Here is an 18,777-nt window from a genome sequence, read left to right as displayed (position 1 = left end):
TATTTGCAACATACTTTGGATACATAAACGCTAAACAACTATAACATGATATCCACCAAATAATACTAAAGATGAGTTGATGTTTCGTTTTCAGGATTTAACAATATGATAGAACAGAAAGAACAAGAGGACCTTTTTTAAACTACGAGATGTTCAGGATTTATAATCTCTATTTCTATCATAGCTAAAAAGCATTAGCTTTTTGAGAGACAGTCAGCATCGGCCACGGAGAGACCTCTGGAGAGGTTCACGGCAGTTACTGACACGACAAACTCTCTGTCCGGTAAATCTGCGCCCGAGTCTTGAACAGGCCGAAGTGAGCCGCCAGGAGAAAGAAATCCCGCCTGAAGGTGCGGTTGAAGAAGGCGTACAGGAAGGGGTTGGAGCATGAGTTGATCGGGTAGAACAGGACCAGCAGGAGCTTGGACTCTGAGACCGTGATGAGCGGGCGCTTCAGCGCGGCTGAGATGGCGAAAAAGGAGATGGGGGCCATGCAGAGGAAGTCAGTGAAGATGAGCACGGCCATGCGTTTGGCCACGCGGGTGTCGGCGTGGGCCGGCATGGACGAGGGGTTGCGGACGGTCAGGTAGATGCTCATGTAGCAGGCACACACGCAGAAGAAGGCCAGGATGTTGAGGAGGAGGAGGGACACGACGTAGACCTGAGCCTCCAGGGTCTCCACGTCCATGGGCAGGCAGATACTCACCTGCACCAGAAACACACACAGTGTTCAGGGAAAAGCCTCACTGAGGGTTATAAGACGTGTGTGTATGGGTTTAAATTCTGATGCAGTAATAAACTAAGACATCAGCTGAATGAATGTAGTATTATGGTGGATCATTTGCATTCATTTGGTACTTTTCTACTTTTGTCATTCACCCATTCACACACCCATTCACACACGCACACACACACACACACACACACACACACACACACACACACACACACACACACACACACACACACACACACACACACACACACACACACACACACACACACACACACACTCATACAGTGATTTATACAGACCTATGTGCAAAAAACTAACTTTAAATATAAAAGTTGGATACTGGCATGTAGTATTAGACACAGCAAACAACAGAGTTTTATCATAAGTGAGAATCTATTGCTTTTCTTTATCTTAGTTTTGATTATTGTTTGGTTTCAAGCTGTCGGTCGGAAAAAATAAGACATTTAACAATGTCACGTTGGGCTCAACAAAGTTGTGAGAGGAACATGAAGTGAATTGGTGTTACAAACTGGACAGCACAGAGGAGTTGAATGGAGAATGTGGGGTCTGTACACCAACCTTGCTGTAGCTGCTGACTCTGACTGTGGGCAGCAAGGCGGCCAGAGAGGAGAAGATCCAACCTGCTGTCATGACGGTGCATGCGTGGCTCAGGCGGATTTTGCGGTCCAGCCGCAGAGCGTTTGTGATGGTGTGCCAGCGCTCCAGGGTGATCGCTGTTAACGTGAACACTGACAACTCACTGGCGAACACCTGCGGAGCACGCATGACCTGTTTTTATATTCAAACCTGTAAATTGATGAGGGTTGAAGACGCAGAGGACTCGAGGTGAGTTTACTCACCGTGATGAAACCTGCCGCCTTGCAGCCGAGGCCCATCTGCCAGTCTATGGCGTGATTGTAATACTCGCCACGTGTGAGCATGTCCACAGTCGCTATGACAGCCAGGTAGACGCCCATGCAGAGGTCAGCGAAGGCCAAGTGGCACATTAGGAAACGAGGAACTGTCAGTTTGGAGATGCTGCCTGAAAACACAGAGATGGAAACAGAAAGGTGAGAAAAATGGCTTAATTAAGTAAACAAGTATTTAACAGATTATTAAGGAGCAAATAAAGGCAATATGAGGAAGTTTTTCAAAATGGAAATACTCGAGAAAAGTACAACTACCTAAAATTTGAAATGTATTTGTACTTTAAATCTCTGGAAGTAGTACCTTAGCATCTGATATGAGCAGGCACACGAGGACATAACATCTCAACCGTCCAACATATAACTCTTCTGGTCATATTATAGATTCTGCGTTAGAAATCATTTTGTTGTTATATACCTAAAAGCACTAGGAGGACGACTCCGTTCCCCAGCAGTGCCAGGACAGAAATGATCCAGATGAGGACACGCAGAGGGACGTAGGACATGATGTCCTCACAGGGGTTGAACTCATCGGGCATCGGGCTGCAGGTGATGGTTGTGGAGTTCGAGCAGTGGTCTCTGAAGAAATTAAAGTTGTCCTGAGCCTTGGGCTGTGAGCACAGCGGGTTCCACCTCGATCTATCGCACAACAACAACAACAACAACACACAAAGTGACATGTAAACCAAAGTATTGTCTTTCTTTGAGATTATGACTCTGTGGTTGATAATACAACAATATTTGATGGTAATTCAAGTCATAACAACACAAAGCCCCTTTCTGAAAGCACATTTGAATACACAAGATCTGGATATTTATTTGGAACTGTGACAAATTTAAGACACTAAATATGCCAGTGTTCCTACTGGCATATTTCTTCCACATTCCTTCCACCAAGTTTAAGTTAAATCAGTTTGGTAGTTTTGCATAATCCTGCAAACAGACCTTGAATTTGAACAAACAAAGTAGCAAACAGTAATGAAAACATCACCTAAAAATTGATGTAATGCATAAAATATATTTCTGTTAGCCATTGTAGTTGTTTACTTTTTATATGAAATAAAGACTAAATTCAATTTCCTTTGGATCAAGGATCAAGGGCTATTTCCCATTGTTTCCAGTCTTTAGGCTCAACCACTGTCTCCCAGCTCAGAGAGAAGCAGCTTCATAAGATTCAGAAACCTGTTGTGGTCTGTGTTTGTGCACCTGTTCCTGTGTACGTTCTGGAAGGCGCAACAGTGTGATGGGTACGTCAGTCTGGCCTGTTGCAGTTTGGTGAAAAGATGCAGAGAAGGAAGTTCCTTCAGTTGTTCGACGGACTCTGCGATCAGCGTCTGGAGTCCTCCGAGGATGGAGTGAGGCAGGGAGCTGAGGTTAGTGTGACAGATGTCCCTGAAGGAACAAACTGAATATGAGTGTTTATTAGATAAGACAAAATAAGATAATATACACTTGAGTAAAGTGCAGTGGCACAGGATACTTGACAAGGATGTATACTGAGTTTGTGCATTATCTATCAGATATATACATAAACAAGTATATAGGCAGTGTAACTGTATAAGATGGGTACACACACACACACACACACACACACACAAACACGCAGGTATGAGTTAACAATAGTACAATAATACAATAAGGAATGAATATTAAAATTGTATGTAATATTTGAGGATTTCACATATTTGTTGTTATGTTACTGTTTTTCACCTTCATTTTAAAGCTGACAAGAATGCTGATCAATGTTTTGGATTATGAAAATTTAAATAATTCAGTTTTTAGAAACTTTTATAGACATAATCATGTTTACCACAACAACACATTCGTTTGGGTTTCTCAGCCTGTCGCTACGTGATGTATAAATAAAGTTATGTTACTGCAAATAAAACATGTATCCGCTGAAGAAAACACAGACTCCAGAGGCTGTAAGACGTGATGCATGAATATTTATGCTGGCAAAAATCCAGTTTTGCTAAGAATAAAACCACAAAACTCAAATATACCGAACTTAAAAGTCACACGGAGAGCTACGGTTTGATTGCCAAGTGATTGCTGGGATGGGGGTGTGAAAAAAAACACATCTCAGCACTGACAGTAAATAGGAAATAGGATTTTTTTTCTGAACACACTTCAATGACAAAAAAAAAAGGTGTCATTTTGTTTGGAGGATAAACAGGTCTCTCTCTGGAATTAAAATGAACCTGCTCCGAGTTTATTTTTGACTTAAACAAGGCATGTTTCTAACCCACACACATCACTTTGCTTCTTGTTGGTCTTCTACATCCTGACTTTAACAAATTGATGATAAGTAGGGTGAATCATGCAGGCGTTAGTTACTGTTAGATGTCATGCTTACAGTACCACCAACTCACTGGAACCCGCAAAGGCCTTGGGATTGATGTGAGTAAGCTGCTGGTTGCCTCTCAGGGATCTGAGACGCGAGGAACGAGAGAAATTAAACAAGTGCGATGACTATTTGTCTATTTTTTTTCTCTAAATCCTCTATTTGTAATTGTGTCTCTGCCTGTGACTCACAATCCGTGCATCTTTGTGCCGTTGAAGGCGTCACTTGCCACCTCCTTGATGCCATTTCTGGTGAGCCGTCTGTCATCAGAGAGAGAAGCCAAATTACAGTCATGTGACACCAACACAGAACATTTCCAACTGTTAAACTGAACTATGAAAGCTAATTTTAGTGTGGGTGCTTCTTTTGTCCACTGTGACTAAAGCTGTTTGAAATTGGTTATGCAAGATTTCTTTTTCCTGGTGTCACTCCCTTTCCTGTGGTATTCCATTCCAAGTTAATGTATTGGATCCAAAGTGTCACTTATTTGCTTTTGGGTAGAGAAATAGATCCGAAGCTTTTAAAACAAAGACAGGTCTGACTGTGTCTGCGGGAAACAAATCTATCATCACATTGGAAGGTTACAGGAGGTTTCTGGTGCCAGCAACGTGAAAGTTAAACTCACATAAACAGTCAAATGCACTTACACTAGTAAAGGTTGTGACAACAACATACTACATCAACAAATGATGGCAGAGCAGTTTGGAATAGGAAGATTACATAAGGTTATTCAATATGCATATAGTATACAATATACATTATAAATAATACAAATACTTTTGATTGATGGAATTTATGTTAACCTGCATTTTAATGTTTCAACTGCAAATTTGAACTGTCTCATATCCTGCTGGGTAGTTTAATGTTCAAAAATTAATAGTGTTTCACAAGTTATTATATTGCAAAAATCTCATTTAAATACAGAACATATTAATTATAATAACCGGTAACTTCAGCTGTCAGAAAAGTTTCATGGAGTAGAAAGTGGAATATTTCCATTTAGAATGTAGTAGAGGAAGAAAAGACACAGAAAGCACCTTTTAATGGAAATACTCAAGTAAAGCTGTCCTTGTGCAAAATTTCCTCCTTTCCTAACTCCTTACGGCTTCTCCTTCACATCTTTCCTTGACCCTGTGACGTATTCCATCTGGGTCAAGGAACAGTGGTTAGGAAAGGAGATTATTTGGTTTATTTGGTTGCTTGTCAGCAGCATTTGGGTTTTATTTATTCACAAATATTTCTCTCGACTTTGTATTGTTTACAATAGGAAATCAATCGAAGACAAAACAGCAGGATTAGAATATAGATGGTTGATTTACTGAGCCTGGATCAATATGCGTTTGGGATTTTTCAGCAGCTTGAAATAGAGGATGTTAGAAATAAAGAGTTGATCTCTGCAGTGGTGGAAGAGGAGAGGCGAAGACAGAGCACGGTGAAAAGAGGGCACAGAGCTTTAGAGGCGACATTCATCTCTGTGATGCCGCCTCGGAGCTGTGTGAGGGCGCTACGTCTCTAAAAAGGAAAATAAGTAAAGATGAATGCCTCACATCTCCATGATAGTTTGGGTGCAGAGGCCTCTGAAGGCGTTGGAGGGGACTCTGGCTATGTGGTTGTTCTCCTGCAGGTCACTTAAGCGGCAAAGACAGGAAAACACACGATAAGGAGCAAAACAGCAGATATACAGTGTACTCTTCAGGTCCAAAGTAACAGGAACACTTGCGGCACTCTCCCTCAAAACCAACTCCTATTAGAAGCCGGTAAATGTCACATGGGAGAGAGTTGGAAGATGGATTTTTCTAATAGGAGGGAGAAGGAACAGGCTGTTTAAATCTCTCCCACGTAGCAAATTGTTTTGGCCCATATTTGGTTTGTACTGTCATCTGGCCCATGTACCCTGTGTAATTATGGCATTGGACAGTCTGCTTCTGTTTGCCTGATCTGGGCCACAAGTGAGCCATAGCAAAACCAAAAGGTGCCAAAGTTGGCCCGGATTAGTTTTGTGCTATTTGGGCCAGAATCACCATTCACCATTTTCGTTTTAAATCCCTCATTAGAGCATCGTGGGTGTGAGCATGCATGCATCTTTTACCTCATTTCTAAAATGCGTTGAGACTTACAACAGAAAGTCGGGGGCGGCCGAGTGGATCTTGGTGAAGTCTGGAAAAAAGAGGAGCCCGGTGTTGGAGATGGTCCTGTGAAGTGCAGATGCAGATTAAAATGTTACTACACTCGCACCGTGACCTCAGAACAACCCAACGACTGCGACAAAACCACAGGATGTAGCATTCATTGTAATAACTTTGATTAAAAAGAACAAAATTCAACTCGTGAAACAGTCTCCAGGACGATTCCCGAGAGAAGTTCAAGAGGAATCAGGAATCTGATATTTGTGCAATTTGGTTGGTTCATCATTATACATTCACATATATGAGAAAACCATGTTATTTTTTCTTTGTTGTTTTCATCCAGCCCTAAATTGCTTTATTTAAATTGTTATAGTGAAACTCGATGATGGATTCACTTTTAAAGTTTTCTAAGCACATTTACAAAGATATTTGAAGATTACGCCACACAAACATTAAAGAAGTAAATAAAAATGCTGTGCTTCTGTGCTGAGGTAATTTAAGAAATGCATTTTTTTCACTTTACTGCTCTATTTATGTGGCCCAGTTCTTACCAATCAGGACAGACACCAAAATAATATCTGTGCTCATGTCACTGAGAGAGTTTACCTTTGTACATGATAAGTCCCTCATAAACAGCTGCTTTGACATAAAAGATTTAAACAATACAATTTAATATATCTTGGAAATAAATACATTAAAAGCTTTGAAAATGGTTAGACTCATAACCCTGGTGTTTCTGCCAAAGGAACCAAGCTCATTAAAAAAAACATGTGTCTGGTCGAGTGGGAGCTCGTCAGAATTAGACCTGTCACCCTCGACCCATTTTGGTCTCATGATCAGTTGGTGAAGTGCACGTTCCGGGTGAGCACTCACAGATACTGTAGTTTCACGATGTCCCTGAATGCGTCTGGGTGGATGGACGTCAGGTGTTTGGACTTTGTTATGGTTCTGAAATAAAACAGACACGTGTGCTCACCAGTGATTTAAATGACAGGACTTACAGTTACAGACATGGGGGGTACTTACATCTCACTGAGTTCGGGCAGGTTGAAAAAAGCATAAGCTCCAATACTCTCCAGAGCAATGTTTTCAGAGATGATGCTGCAGGGAAACACAACAATATGACGTACATCTACAACTATCTGTCTGCACACCCCTGACGAGCCCACACTCCTGGACTGTTTGGGCTCTCACAGTTCGCAGCTCGTCTTGTTCCACAGCAGAGACTAAACACACGAGCATGTTGGATAAAATACGTCACGTCCAATGTTTTGTTTTTGTTTTTTTCCCCCAAAAAACTGTGTGCTCACATATCAGAGAGACGAGGGAGGTGGGCGAAGGCAAACTCGGCAATGCTCTCCAGCCTTTCGTTCTCCAATATGGTGCTGAGGGGGAGAGAAGGGGAGAGAAGAGGAAAAGAAAATTACATAAACTTTGCTTCAGAAAGTTCCTTAATTTAATTTAAGCTTGATCACAGCACAGGGAGATATTCGTCATCTCATTGACTCGACAACACAAAGCTGAACTGGACAAATCTCTATATTTAGGAGAAATCATTACAGAAAGAAAATGTAAAAATTTGAGATTTACATTTTCTGATTTCAAAAGCTTAGATTAATTCTTAAACACTTGCAGTTGATTAAAGAGTGAAGATACATCCTTTATCAAGTGTCAACAGCAAACGGCAAAAAAGCCTAAACATGAGCTAAAGGTCTGAAGATGAATCCTCATGGAATTGAACAAATTAATAACAACATAATTGTATTTAAACGAGTACATTTTGATGATTCAGGTAATAAGAAAAACGACTAAAACTGGCAGCATATGTGCCCATTTTGAATAAAATACAACATTTTGTGCACAGAAAAGTGTTTTGCATGCAAATACAGCATTTAGTGTCTTTTTTTTAAATGCCCTTAAATTTCTAAGATCAAATATACATAGAGAGATTTGCTGGTGAGGCCTTATCATAGTCCCAGCCCAACCTTTTTATGTTTCCTCTGTTTGGACAATCCATATCTCGATTGTTTTGACCTCCACAGTTCATTATGTTCCACATCAAAATTTAACATGAACGACACACACACACAGACACACACACACACAATCACACACACACGATCACACACACTCTTACAGTTTCTTGAGGAGCTGCAGGCTGGTGACGGCACCGTGGGGAAACACTCGGATCTGCGTCTGCTTAACTTCCCTGTTGAAGCCAAAACAGACGCACACATCAGCTCCGACACAACCACTGCAGAGAAATCCTCAGTGAAAAGTCTGAACGTTATTACAGAGGCCAGTGTCGGCAAGTGTGAGGGACGTGGGTCAGATCGTTTTCACATTCTCTAACCTGTGTTTTCATTGATTTACGGAGAAGGTCAACAGGACCATGACTTTCTTTTCATGTGAGAAGCATGAACAGAAAATCTCTGCGCAAACTCCAAAGCTTCTTTAGCGACTGGTTGCTGTAGGTCGGATTCAAAAACAACAAGTCATTGCTGCGTACTTGCAAATATCCCCAATGTTCCTGAGCCTTGACCTTGGAGCGGAACAGAACAGATGGGAACATACAGTTCGCCTCCTGGAAGTTCACAGCACGTCTTCTGAGAATCCTGGCTACTTTTGGCCACAAAGTGCGTCCTCCTCTTTGTGTGGGTGTGTGTCTGTTTGTATGCGTGTGATTAGGTGTATCTGCACTCTGTTCTTGTCTGTAGGTGCGTGTTTGTGCAGAAGCTCCAGGCAATCCTCCTCTTTACCGCTGTCTCACCCCCTCCCCATCCCGGCCGTGAGATTCCTTCGAAATGTTTCGACGGCCAAAACAACAGAGCCATGTTTACGCCGAGTGGCGGTCACCCTCGCTTGTTTCACATTGGCTCAGTGTCACGGACACCCTGAATCACCCGCACAACCTCAGGTCAACATCTTTACAGATTAAAGCTGCACTATGTAGGTGCTCAAAGAAGAAATAAAACTCTATTCCTCTGAAAGGTTCAACATATGAGAAAATTCAGAGCCAGGGTGCAGCTGTCTCCCCGTGGGAATAAGTTAGCTAGAGGCAGGTGGTAGCTTCATGTTTCCCGTACAGACACCAGTCGCATCACTCTTTCAACTTTAAGGGCCCTCAAGAGAGCACACACCATCGCTAAGGGCCAAAGCACATTTACATTCATTGAATCTGGATGAATATTTTGATCTGCACTGAATTGCACACATATAGACAACAGTACAAACATATCAAGAGCCAGGAATCTGTGAAATCAACAAAACGGTTGGAAGATGTCCTCTCTTGCACCATTCCAGATCCACAACTAAATTCAATAGATCCTTCCTCCAAGTTTCGTAGAAATCCGTCACGTAGTTTTTGTTTTATCCTGCTAACTAATAATCAAACAAACACAGAGACCCTCCTTGTTATAACTTGCAGCATTTATGTCATAATTGCTGCTTATGGACGCGATGCAGGCTTCATGCTTTTAAAGGACAGAATTAATGTTCAGTTCTTTCAAAAAACCTGGAGTAGCAGGATTTGTGCTTTGTAACTTTCTTGACCTCTAGGAGCGCTGCAGAGCAATGTTTTAAAAAGACAGTCGATGATTGCTCGATGATGCGATCCACAGCCGGGGTGTCAGTTCTGCGATATTCTGCTGAACAGCTGGAAGCATTTACACGCAAAGAAGTAACGTTCCCACAGAGAAGACGTCTTCAAGCTATAGGATAAACATTTTTAAGAATTCATCGCTGTGGTGACGCTGAGAGTCGCTGAAAATGCGCCGACACGCTTTGCAAACATCCCCCGAATAAAGAGATGTTTCTTAGATCCAGCATTGGCAGGTACGTTGCGAAACCTCAGCAAAAAGACGACGAGCACAAGGATTAGGGAGGAAAGTCCAAATGTCTATGCATCGTCACGAGGATGGATTTGAACAAAAGGTGGTCTTATGTTGCCTTGTGGGAAATGTAGGCTGCATAGCACCCACTGTATTTTATACATTAGCTCATATGAGCAACTAAAGGCCTCTGTTGCTTCACTTTCAGCCGTTCTTCATTCGTCTCATAACTTTATGGAAGTACGTTGCATAATCGCTGCAGTGGCCTGAAAACCCCCCGACATTAAAAAATAATACAACAATCAATAGAGGGGAAAAAGCCACAGATATGTGCGTTGATGTTATTGTTTCTGTTCATGAAAAGCAATAAGAAAAACAGAGACACAGAGACAGCTGCCTTCACATTCCCGGCATGTTTCCGGCCAAGTTAGCCAATTAGACCAGGGAGTAATGAACCTGGGAAAAGAGAGGAGGCTAGAAGAAGAACTGGACAGAATGTGGTGTCGTTCTCACGCTCCATAAAAGCTCATGTAGTCCTTTTTAAGTACAGATGCAAAACAGGAGGAAGGAATCAAGAGCTTATCTGGACCACAACTTGATTTTTACATCTGCCGCAGCAACTTTACATTTGCCTCCGAACAGGGCGAGTTCATCAGCTTGCGTGTACTCACAGACATCGGGTGTTGCTGGAGATGTTGGAGGGAATCTCCGTGACCCCGAGTCCCAGGCGCTCGCAGTGGCGCACGGTTCGTATGGTCATGCTGGTTTCAGCTGCTGACCTGTTGTTCACCACAATCATCATCAACACTGTCAAGCTCCTCATCGCCATTATCATCATCATCATCATTATCTGTCCAGTCCGGGTTGTTGTATCTTAGGTTTTCGTTTTGTCCTCCTCACTTTGTTTTATTCTCTGTTATCTTCTCCCACCTGGTGTTGACAGGCATGCAGGCCTTCCATCAAAGCCCGAACTCCACACGTGATCCGAGCGTTCGTCCGTCGATCCACCGTGAGTTCACCGCCAGGTCGACGAGAGAAGAAGTGTGAGGTGCTTTCAACCATGCAGTGGTGAATGGTGGGGGCGTGTGAAAAGCTTTATGAGTGTATGAGGATGTAGGAGGTCTCTGCTGGGCTCTCTGTGTGTGTGTGTGTGTGTGTGTGTGTGTGTGTGTGTGTGTGTGTGTGTGTTTTGGATATTACAAATGACACGCTCTAGTCTGTCCAAAAATCTGTTTTCACTTATTATGTCTGTCATTTTGAATTAAATCACGAATGCAAATACACCCTTAGTCCCTGAAAATAGAAAACGTTAAGTCAAACACATACAGACGTCCAGTTGGCTTCATGGAAAATGAGTTATTGTAATTTGACATTGATTTAGTGGTTGAAAACAAAGACAGTTGGCTAATGCTGCTTGGAAGTTGTTTTTTGATTTAGCCTAAGACATATGGGCCAAAACCAAAAAAACTGGTTGGAGCCCAAGAAAGTTTTTAAGTTAAAATATAGCTTAAATTCACATATTTATCACATAAATTATAATATATATAAATTCAATCGTGTTTACATTGAGTTGGAAATTATTGATACATAAACCTTTTCAGGTCACATGTCTGTGTTTGTGTTGATAGATGAGCAGAGCTTTGTAGTGACGGACAAAATATTAGTCTTTCTATTCCACATCCCACACCCTAGCAGATAGCCAGCTTCCAAGGACACTTATCACTCAGACACTCACACACACACACACACAAACACACACACACACACACACACACACACACACACACACACACACACACCTAAGTGAAAAGCAATCTTCTTCCTAATCTTTCTTTTAATCTTTACGTTTCTTCTTCTCCTGCTCTTCACACGTTGCTGTCTGTTGTGCTGATAAAAAAAAAGTGTGTGTTTGTGTGTGTGTGTGTTGCAGTGGGAACTTCATGTGGAGGCTCTGTGTGATTTATTCCAAAGCAGGAAAAACGCAGCCTTGAGCTCCTGACATGAGCACATGACCACACACACAGGCAGTCATGTATCAGCAGACAAACACACACACACACACACACACACATGCACACACATATACACACACACACAAACTCTCCCACAGCTCCCACACGTGAGAGAGTAAGTAAATCAGAAAAATAGAGACAAATGCAGGCTCTTGAAGGAGTGGAGATGAAGGACAGAGGAAGATGCATGACATCTCTGTGTGTGTGTGTGTGTCTGTCTGTGTGTGTGTGTGTGCGTGTGTTTGTGTATGTGTGTGTGTCTGCTAAATGAACCAAATTATAAACACAAATTATAAACAACTTTACAGCAGTTACTTCCACACATGCAGAACTAACATCACCAACAGGATAGTGGTCCAGAGACCTGTTATTGTGCATTTATAAGACTTTCATGAACCACAGCCATCAGCACAATGTTTGGATCCGCCTGTATACGACACAAATGTCTGCTGTGGTGTTCGTGCACTCACCTTCAACCATTTCTTCACTTTCACCGCTCGGCTCTCAGAGGCAGCCGGTGGTTCTGTTGAGCCAACACTATCTTTCCATGGAGAGCTTTGACATTTGATAGGAACAGGTCACCATTTCCTGTTTACCTAAATTTGGCCTCGAACTTATAATGCTTTGTCCGACGTGAGATCCATATTTGAAAAAAAATTCAACCAATCGTGAGTTAAAGGTTCAGTGTGTAAGATTTAGGTGACAAGGATCTATTGGCAGAAATCTATGATAATCCTAATGATGTTTTCACTAGTGTGTTTCATCAAAATTTTAAAGAATTGTTCTTTTTTTTACTGGGTCCCTTTATATTAAAATGCAAACAACAAATGTTTTTACAGTAGCCCAGACTGGACAAACTAAACACCTTTTGAGTTGTTATGACAACTAAAGGCTACCAAAGGGCCTATTTCATGTTTGGAAGGGGAGGGTGAGGTGAGGGGTGTTTAGCTGCAACAGTTACAACTTCACCACTAGATGTCACTAAATTCTAAACACTGAACCTTTAACCATGCATCACCTCTGGGTCGGATGTCGACACTGACGTCATCTGACTTATGTGAAAAGGAAGAAGTTAAAGAACCACCATGTAACACAAAGTCACTATTTATATGAGGTGCAAGTTGTGCAAAATACACCAAATATCTCCACATTCAGGAGCGTCATTGTCTCTCGAATCAAAATAGCTGAGACTTATTCTGCTTGGTGTGAAGCCTCAAACAATCTGGCTTTTAATTTGGCCTCAACACCAGAACAAGCTTTCTATTTGATCCCACCATTGGTTCAAAGTTATTGCTCCGATCTCCATCCATCCAACAGTTTGACTTTGACGTTTAATGACCATTCCAGCCGTCTCTGACCACTGCGGTGAGCACTGCTCTTATCCATCCCACAAATAGAGCAGGGCCTGGGTCTTTATCTCTGCACTAACCAGCTGTGGTCAAGGGCAGGTGGCCCCAGGACAGGACCCAGGTCTGTTGTTGGGTACAGACTGTTCAGCAGAAGACAAAAAGTTAAAGTAAGCGAGAGAGACGGTGAGAGAACACGATAACGAGACAGGGGAGGTGTTTGTTGAAAGAGCAGGTCCTTGTAGCTGCACACACCTGAGGACACAAACTCAGCTCTGCAGTCTCAGTGATCTTTCATCCGGCAAACAGCAACTCTGCAGAGACTTATGGCGTTTACTGCACTGAGGACTTCAAAGCTCCCGCTCGGTGTGTGCGCCGAGCTATTCATGTGTGTCTGCTGTCCCAGATAGATGGAGCAGGACGGAGTGTGCTGCTTTTCCCTTAGTATGAAGATGTGAGGGGTCAAAGGAAATAGGAGGAGTGTGAGGGGACTCTGCAACATGTAGATATGGAATATTGACATTTAGGGGAAATATACTTTAGCCTATATACTTTCTTGTGGAGAGTTAGATAAGAGGATCAGTACAACTCTCCTCATCTGTTCGATATAGGGTACAGCTATGTCTGGTTAGACGGAGAGGAAACAGCTCGGCTCCATCCAATGCAGGGCTATATATTTTACAGTTATTTCACAATGTATTAATCTACCAGCTATTTTATTGTTTGGCCTGTACAACTTCCACAAGTCTAGAAAAACAAACTCATCACAAGTCCCCGGAACTCAAGGTGACATCTTCAAATGTTATGTTTCACACGGTCAGCGGTCGAACACCCAAAGACATTCACTTTACAAAAACAAGAAGAGACAAAGACAAACGGAAAATGTTCCTGTTCGACGACAATTCACAGACTATTTTATTTTTTGTTTGTATGGATGAAAAACCCAGACTGTATATAAAGTGAAGCCAAATCGTCTTGGTCACCACCTGGTGGCTGAATGCAGTATAGCTCATAAATCCCACCTCTGTCTTGTTAGTTGATGGGACATGGATCAAACAAGAAGGTCAAAGTACATGTGGTATAAATTGTTCTCAAAGATGGTTTCTGGCTTTTAAGGTTGAATATTATAACATGAATTCATTTTTCATGAAAAGAAACTGTCCGACAAAAACCAACACACAAATGCACACTCCAGGCTCACTTGGGTAATATTTTATTTACTCATTAATCTTCAAAACTATTTTTCATAATAAATTTCCACTTTATGTTCATCAAAGAACCGTAACAATAAAAATAAAAGTAAATACTGTAGAAAAATTGTACATATAGAAAATAAACATGGTAAACACCTAGATGTAGGATCTCACTGGTGGAGACACCTCCTTTTGTTTCAGATGGCAACACAACAGAGATAGAGGGAACAGAACGGGACGGACGTGGAGGGAGCGGAGGGGCGGAGGGGCAGAAACATACCAAACGAGGGGGAAAGAAGAGAAGGGAGGGAAATTAGGTCAAAAGGCCAGTTAAGGATGGAGAGAATAAGGGAATATGTTAAGTTTCATTTGGACTTTATATTTTTTGAAATCTCACACACAGTCCTTTTCGATGTTTCTCGCTGCTGTCCGTCGTGCATGCATGTGACTGGTTGGCTGCTCGGAGGAACCGGGGGGGGGGGCTGGCTCATGTCATGGCACTGTTTGTATTGATACATCGTGGAGCTGCAGTTCTCCAGCTGCAGAGGGCTCAGACACCGCAAGAGTACATGGGACCGAGAATTATAGTGTGCAGCCCATCGGAAACCCGTCCTTCTGCCGTGTATTGATCATTTCTATCGATAAGTCAGTCGACCAATAGCATGAAGACAAAAGGACGTAGAGCGAAAGAGAGGAAAGGAAGAGCCAATGAAATCGAAGCAACTCAAGTTGTCATATAGCCAATGGCCTCATGAACTGGATTTTCTATCTATCAGCAACACATGGTAACATTTACTTTGTTCTGTTTTTGATTTTTTTTTCTTCTTTTCTTCCTCGGCTGGTTTTTGCTATAAAAGGTGGTTTGTCGGAGCAGGTATAGTGGGCGTGGCCTATAAGATGTCAGGCTAGAAAACAGGACGCACACATCCAGGTGCTGCGTTGGAGTTACATTGCAACCCGCAACGCCACCCTCCTCCTCCTCCTCCTCCTCCTCCTCCTCCCCCTCCCCCCTACCACCTCTGGGACTTACTGGGACACGCCACCACTCCACGGGCACAGCTCAGAGACTCAGGCATGCAGCACACTCGAGATGGTCACACTTTGTTGATGAGGATGTGAACGGAGAATCGATTTAGAGATGAAATCAATGCTGAATCCCACACACACACGGAAAAAACATTTTGAAGTGCGTATTCAGAAATACTTCAAGCCAAGGTGGTAAGTCTATGATGTTGGTGCGTCACGGTGTAACCTCGTAAGTTTCAACGCGGTATAAATCACACGGAGTAAGATAATTCACGTGCAATAAGACCCCCCCCTCCCTTCCCCCAAAGAGTCTATACTGACCAAATGTTCTTCATATTCATCGTCATCATTGCCATAACAATTATCATAATGTCATTTTCACCATTGTCTTCTTGTATAGTCTTCAGAATCAGTTATGAAGATATGGTTGGTCTGGCAATGCAGGTTTGTCTGCAAGTGTTAATATTTTTTGTGCGTGTGCACGTGTGATGTATGCATGTGTGTGTGTATGTGACACCGCAGTCGTGCACGACCGGTGTCTGTAGGTAGCATCTGAAGTCTCAAGTATCCTGTCCAGGAAAATATCTCTCAGTTTTTCGCTGATTCCACCTTGGAGATTTGCGGAACAACCGCGGCACGTCCATTATGTTAACTCTGCCTTTTCACTTGTAACTCATTGGCCGTGTGGCTTACACCCTGATTCCCTGTCCTGTTGCGTGGGACAAGACTTGGACCATCGGTGTGCTTGTTTCTTCAGCCTCCTCAGTGCTTCATTGAGTCCCGTCTGCAAACAGGGAGGAAGGCCAAGATGCTTGGAAGAGACACTTAGTGCTTGTCTTGGTGCTTTTACATCATCTTTGTTCTTGAACTCACTCAACATACTCAGTCTGCCATTGGCTTCACTTAAAGTCTTCCTTGACCCCTCTGAGTCCGACTGAGAGGTCCTGCTGTGGCAGGGAAGCGATTGGTCATTTTTTTATCTGGCTGGCCCTGAAAATGGTTCTTTACTGGGAGTTGCTTCCTAAATCATTTGGAATGGTGTTTATGATCATAAAACGAGACTCTCGCAGAGGCTCTGCTCATTGGTAAATACTGTACAATAAGGGTCCATGCCCTCGGGCCAGTCTGTGTGTGCGTGTGTGTTTGTGCTTCAGTGTTAGTGTTTGTGCTTGAATGCATGTATGTTTGTGCTTGCCAACATGTGTGCAGTTGTGATTATTGGAGAGTAAACATTAACATCAGCATGTCTATGTCAGTGTGCGTTTGTGTTTTTTTTTTGGAGAATATATCTATTTATGTACATATACCGTTATATATAAAGGTGTATGCGTATATGTCAGTGTGTTGGACGTCTACTGCCTCAGACGTAGTACTCCTTGTCTTTGTTCTTCTTGTTCTTGGAGATCTTGGCGATGCCCAGTGGCTTGTCCTTGGTGCTGCCGTTGGGCTGCGTGGCCGAGTTGCTGATGTAGTTGCGGCTCTCGTCCACGTGGTAGGAGCCTTCGTCGCGGTTGCGGTACTTGTACATGGCGTAGAGGAGGATGAGGATGCAGAGGGCGGCGGCCGCCACGATGCCTACCACCATGCCCGTGGTGCTGCTGCTCTCCCGCACCACCTCAGATGGACCCGTGAACACCTTCACGTCAGGCAGGGGAGGGCGGGCTGTCAGGGGAGAGCGCAGGCATGTGAAGTTACATTACAGTGTATGGGATACATTATTAATTTGGGTAACATGTCAAGGTGGTGGGTGGAGAGCTGGAGTAAGAAGAAACAATGCATCATCACGGTGAATTATTTAACATGTGTTTTGCATAATGCCACACGCTGGAAAGGGAGGGCTGCAGCTTAGAGCCAGAGTTGTTTCCATATTATCACATAATGTGTAAATAGATTACATTACAGCGTGTTGAAGAGGAGGGCTAGTGCACGGGTTAACATTATATCAAGTTTTATTATACACTTCTGACACTCACGGGCAATGAGGGCTGCAGTGTGGGGATATATGACACCAAATTAAATGACTGAGTCAACACAATTTGCATCGAATTATTCGAGTTGCATCAAAATGAGGCAGAGGAAAAGGAGAAGGAAAAAAGAAACATACAAATAGAAGATGAATACGAAGGGAATAATGAGAAGAGGTGAAGAGAGGAAATATAGACGAAGAAAAGCAAGGAGTCGAAGATCGGGGAGCGTGTGGACAGATGCCTGGAAGCTAAACTCCAAATGGAAATGAAACGATCGTTCCAGCGAGCTTAAAAAAATCTAAGAAAAAAAGCAACGATAGGTGTAGAGGACGCTTATATTAAAGAAACTCACCTGAACTGGGGTCACAGGGATCGATGTCTTCATCATCGCTGGGACACTCGGCCGACGCCACCAGAAGGTCGTCTGCTGACTGTGAAGAGAGAGAGGACACCCCCCGAAAGAATTATGAACACATACACACACATAGACAAAAACATTTATCAACAAAACATCTCCAATAAGTAAGTAAACAGCCTTTTCTTCACACGGCTTCTGTTTATTCTCTACATGTGTGAGCGCACAGCACCAATCCATCCCCCACTCGTTTTCCAGTTTGCCACAAACACATTTGCCTGTGACTGCCCATGGCAATGGCAGACGACCAAAACTAGAGTACCAAGTGGAGAGAAGGAGACATGATAGGGTGGGGGAGAAAAGAAATGAATTCTGTTTAAAACCACGAAGGGACGAGTAGTTATCTGCTGCTCCTCTCTTGACCCTCCCCCCTCTTGTTCCTCCTTTGGCCATTCTATCTTCCTCATGTCCTTGCTTTGCTCTCTCTTCATCTGATATTGGCAAGTGCTCCTGCTGTACGTGTCGGAGGATGTGCAGCGTAAAGCACAAAGGGAATAAAATCAGTTTTTCGTTTAACATTCCAGCAAAGTGTTCGGTGGATTAATTTGAATCTCCTTTGTTCAACACCTCTTCACACGCAGCATGTCAATAACCCACTTATATACAACCCCTAACCCACATCAAGCAACTAATATCTCAACTACCGCCCTGTCTCTGTGTCTCGCTCCCTCTCCATGGAAAAGCCCCCCCTCGTTCCTCTCCATCCCTGCTCCTCTTGTTGCCATGGCAACTCTAAGTTCAGGCTGTTAAAAATGATAGGGAAGAAGTGTGCACCCACTGTGGGGACCGGTGCATTGATTTGCCATTCCAGCCCGTGTGTTTAGATGGGGAGGGAGAGGGAGGGAGAGAGGGAAGA

General features: G+C 43.0%; 2 protein-coding genes across 5 annotated transcripts in view; both read right to left on the bottom strand.

Annotated features, from left to right (window-relative positions):
• Nucleotides 1–256: 256 nt before the first annotated feature.
• On the bottom strand, nucleotides 257–10,806 carry fshr (follicle stimulating hormone receptor). Its single transcript, XM_061095325.1, has 14 exons — nucleotides 10,634–10,806; nucleotides 8,270–8,341; nucleotides 7,443–7,517; nucleotides 7,159–7,233; nucleotides 7,006–7,080; nucleotides 6,124–6,198; nucleotides 5,554–5,634; nucleotides 4,198–4,266; nucleotides 4,019–4,093; nucleotides 2,869–3,054; nucleotides 2,081–2,301; nucleotides 1,597–1,778; nucleotides 1,316–1,507; nucleotides 257–706 (listed from the first exon to the last, which is right to left on the bottom strand). The coding sequence occupies exons 1-14, from the start codon at nucleotides 10,804–10,806 to the stop codon at nucleotides 257–259; spliced, it is 2,001 nt and encodes a 666-aa protein (XP_060951308.1).
• Nucleotides 10,807–16,899: 6,093 nt separating this feature from the next.
• The window catches only part of nrxn1a (neurexin 1a), a 52,723-nt gene continuing 50,845 nt past the window's right edge, over nucleotides 16,900–18,777 (bottom strand). For all 4 annotated transcript variants that reach the window (XM_061094842.1, XM_061094840.1, XM_061094839.1 and 1 more), the window contains 2 exons: nucleotides 17,859–17,937; nucleotides 16,900–17,201 (listed from right to left, as the gene is read on the bottom strand). In XM_061094842.1, the coding sequence (XP_060950825.1) occupies nucleotides 16,900–17,201; nucleotides 17,859–17,937 (381 nt within the window). The remainder of the gene's footprint in view (nucleotides 17,202–17,858; nucleotides 17,938–18,777) is intronic.

This window comes from Limanda limanda, chromosome 21 (assembly GCF_963576545.1).
Source record: "Limanda limanda chromosome 21, fLimLim1.1, whole genome shotgun sequence".
NCBI lineage: Eukaryota > Metazoa > Chordata > Actinopteri > Pleuronectiformes > Pleuronectidae > Limanda > Limanda limanda.
Note: the sequence above shows the minus strand (reverse complement) of the source record. Positions and strands in the feature narration are given on the sequence as shown.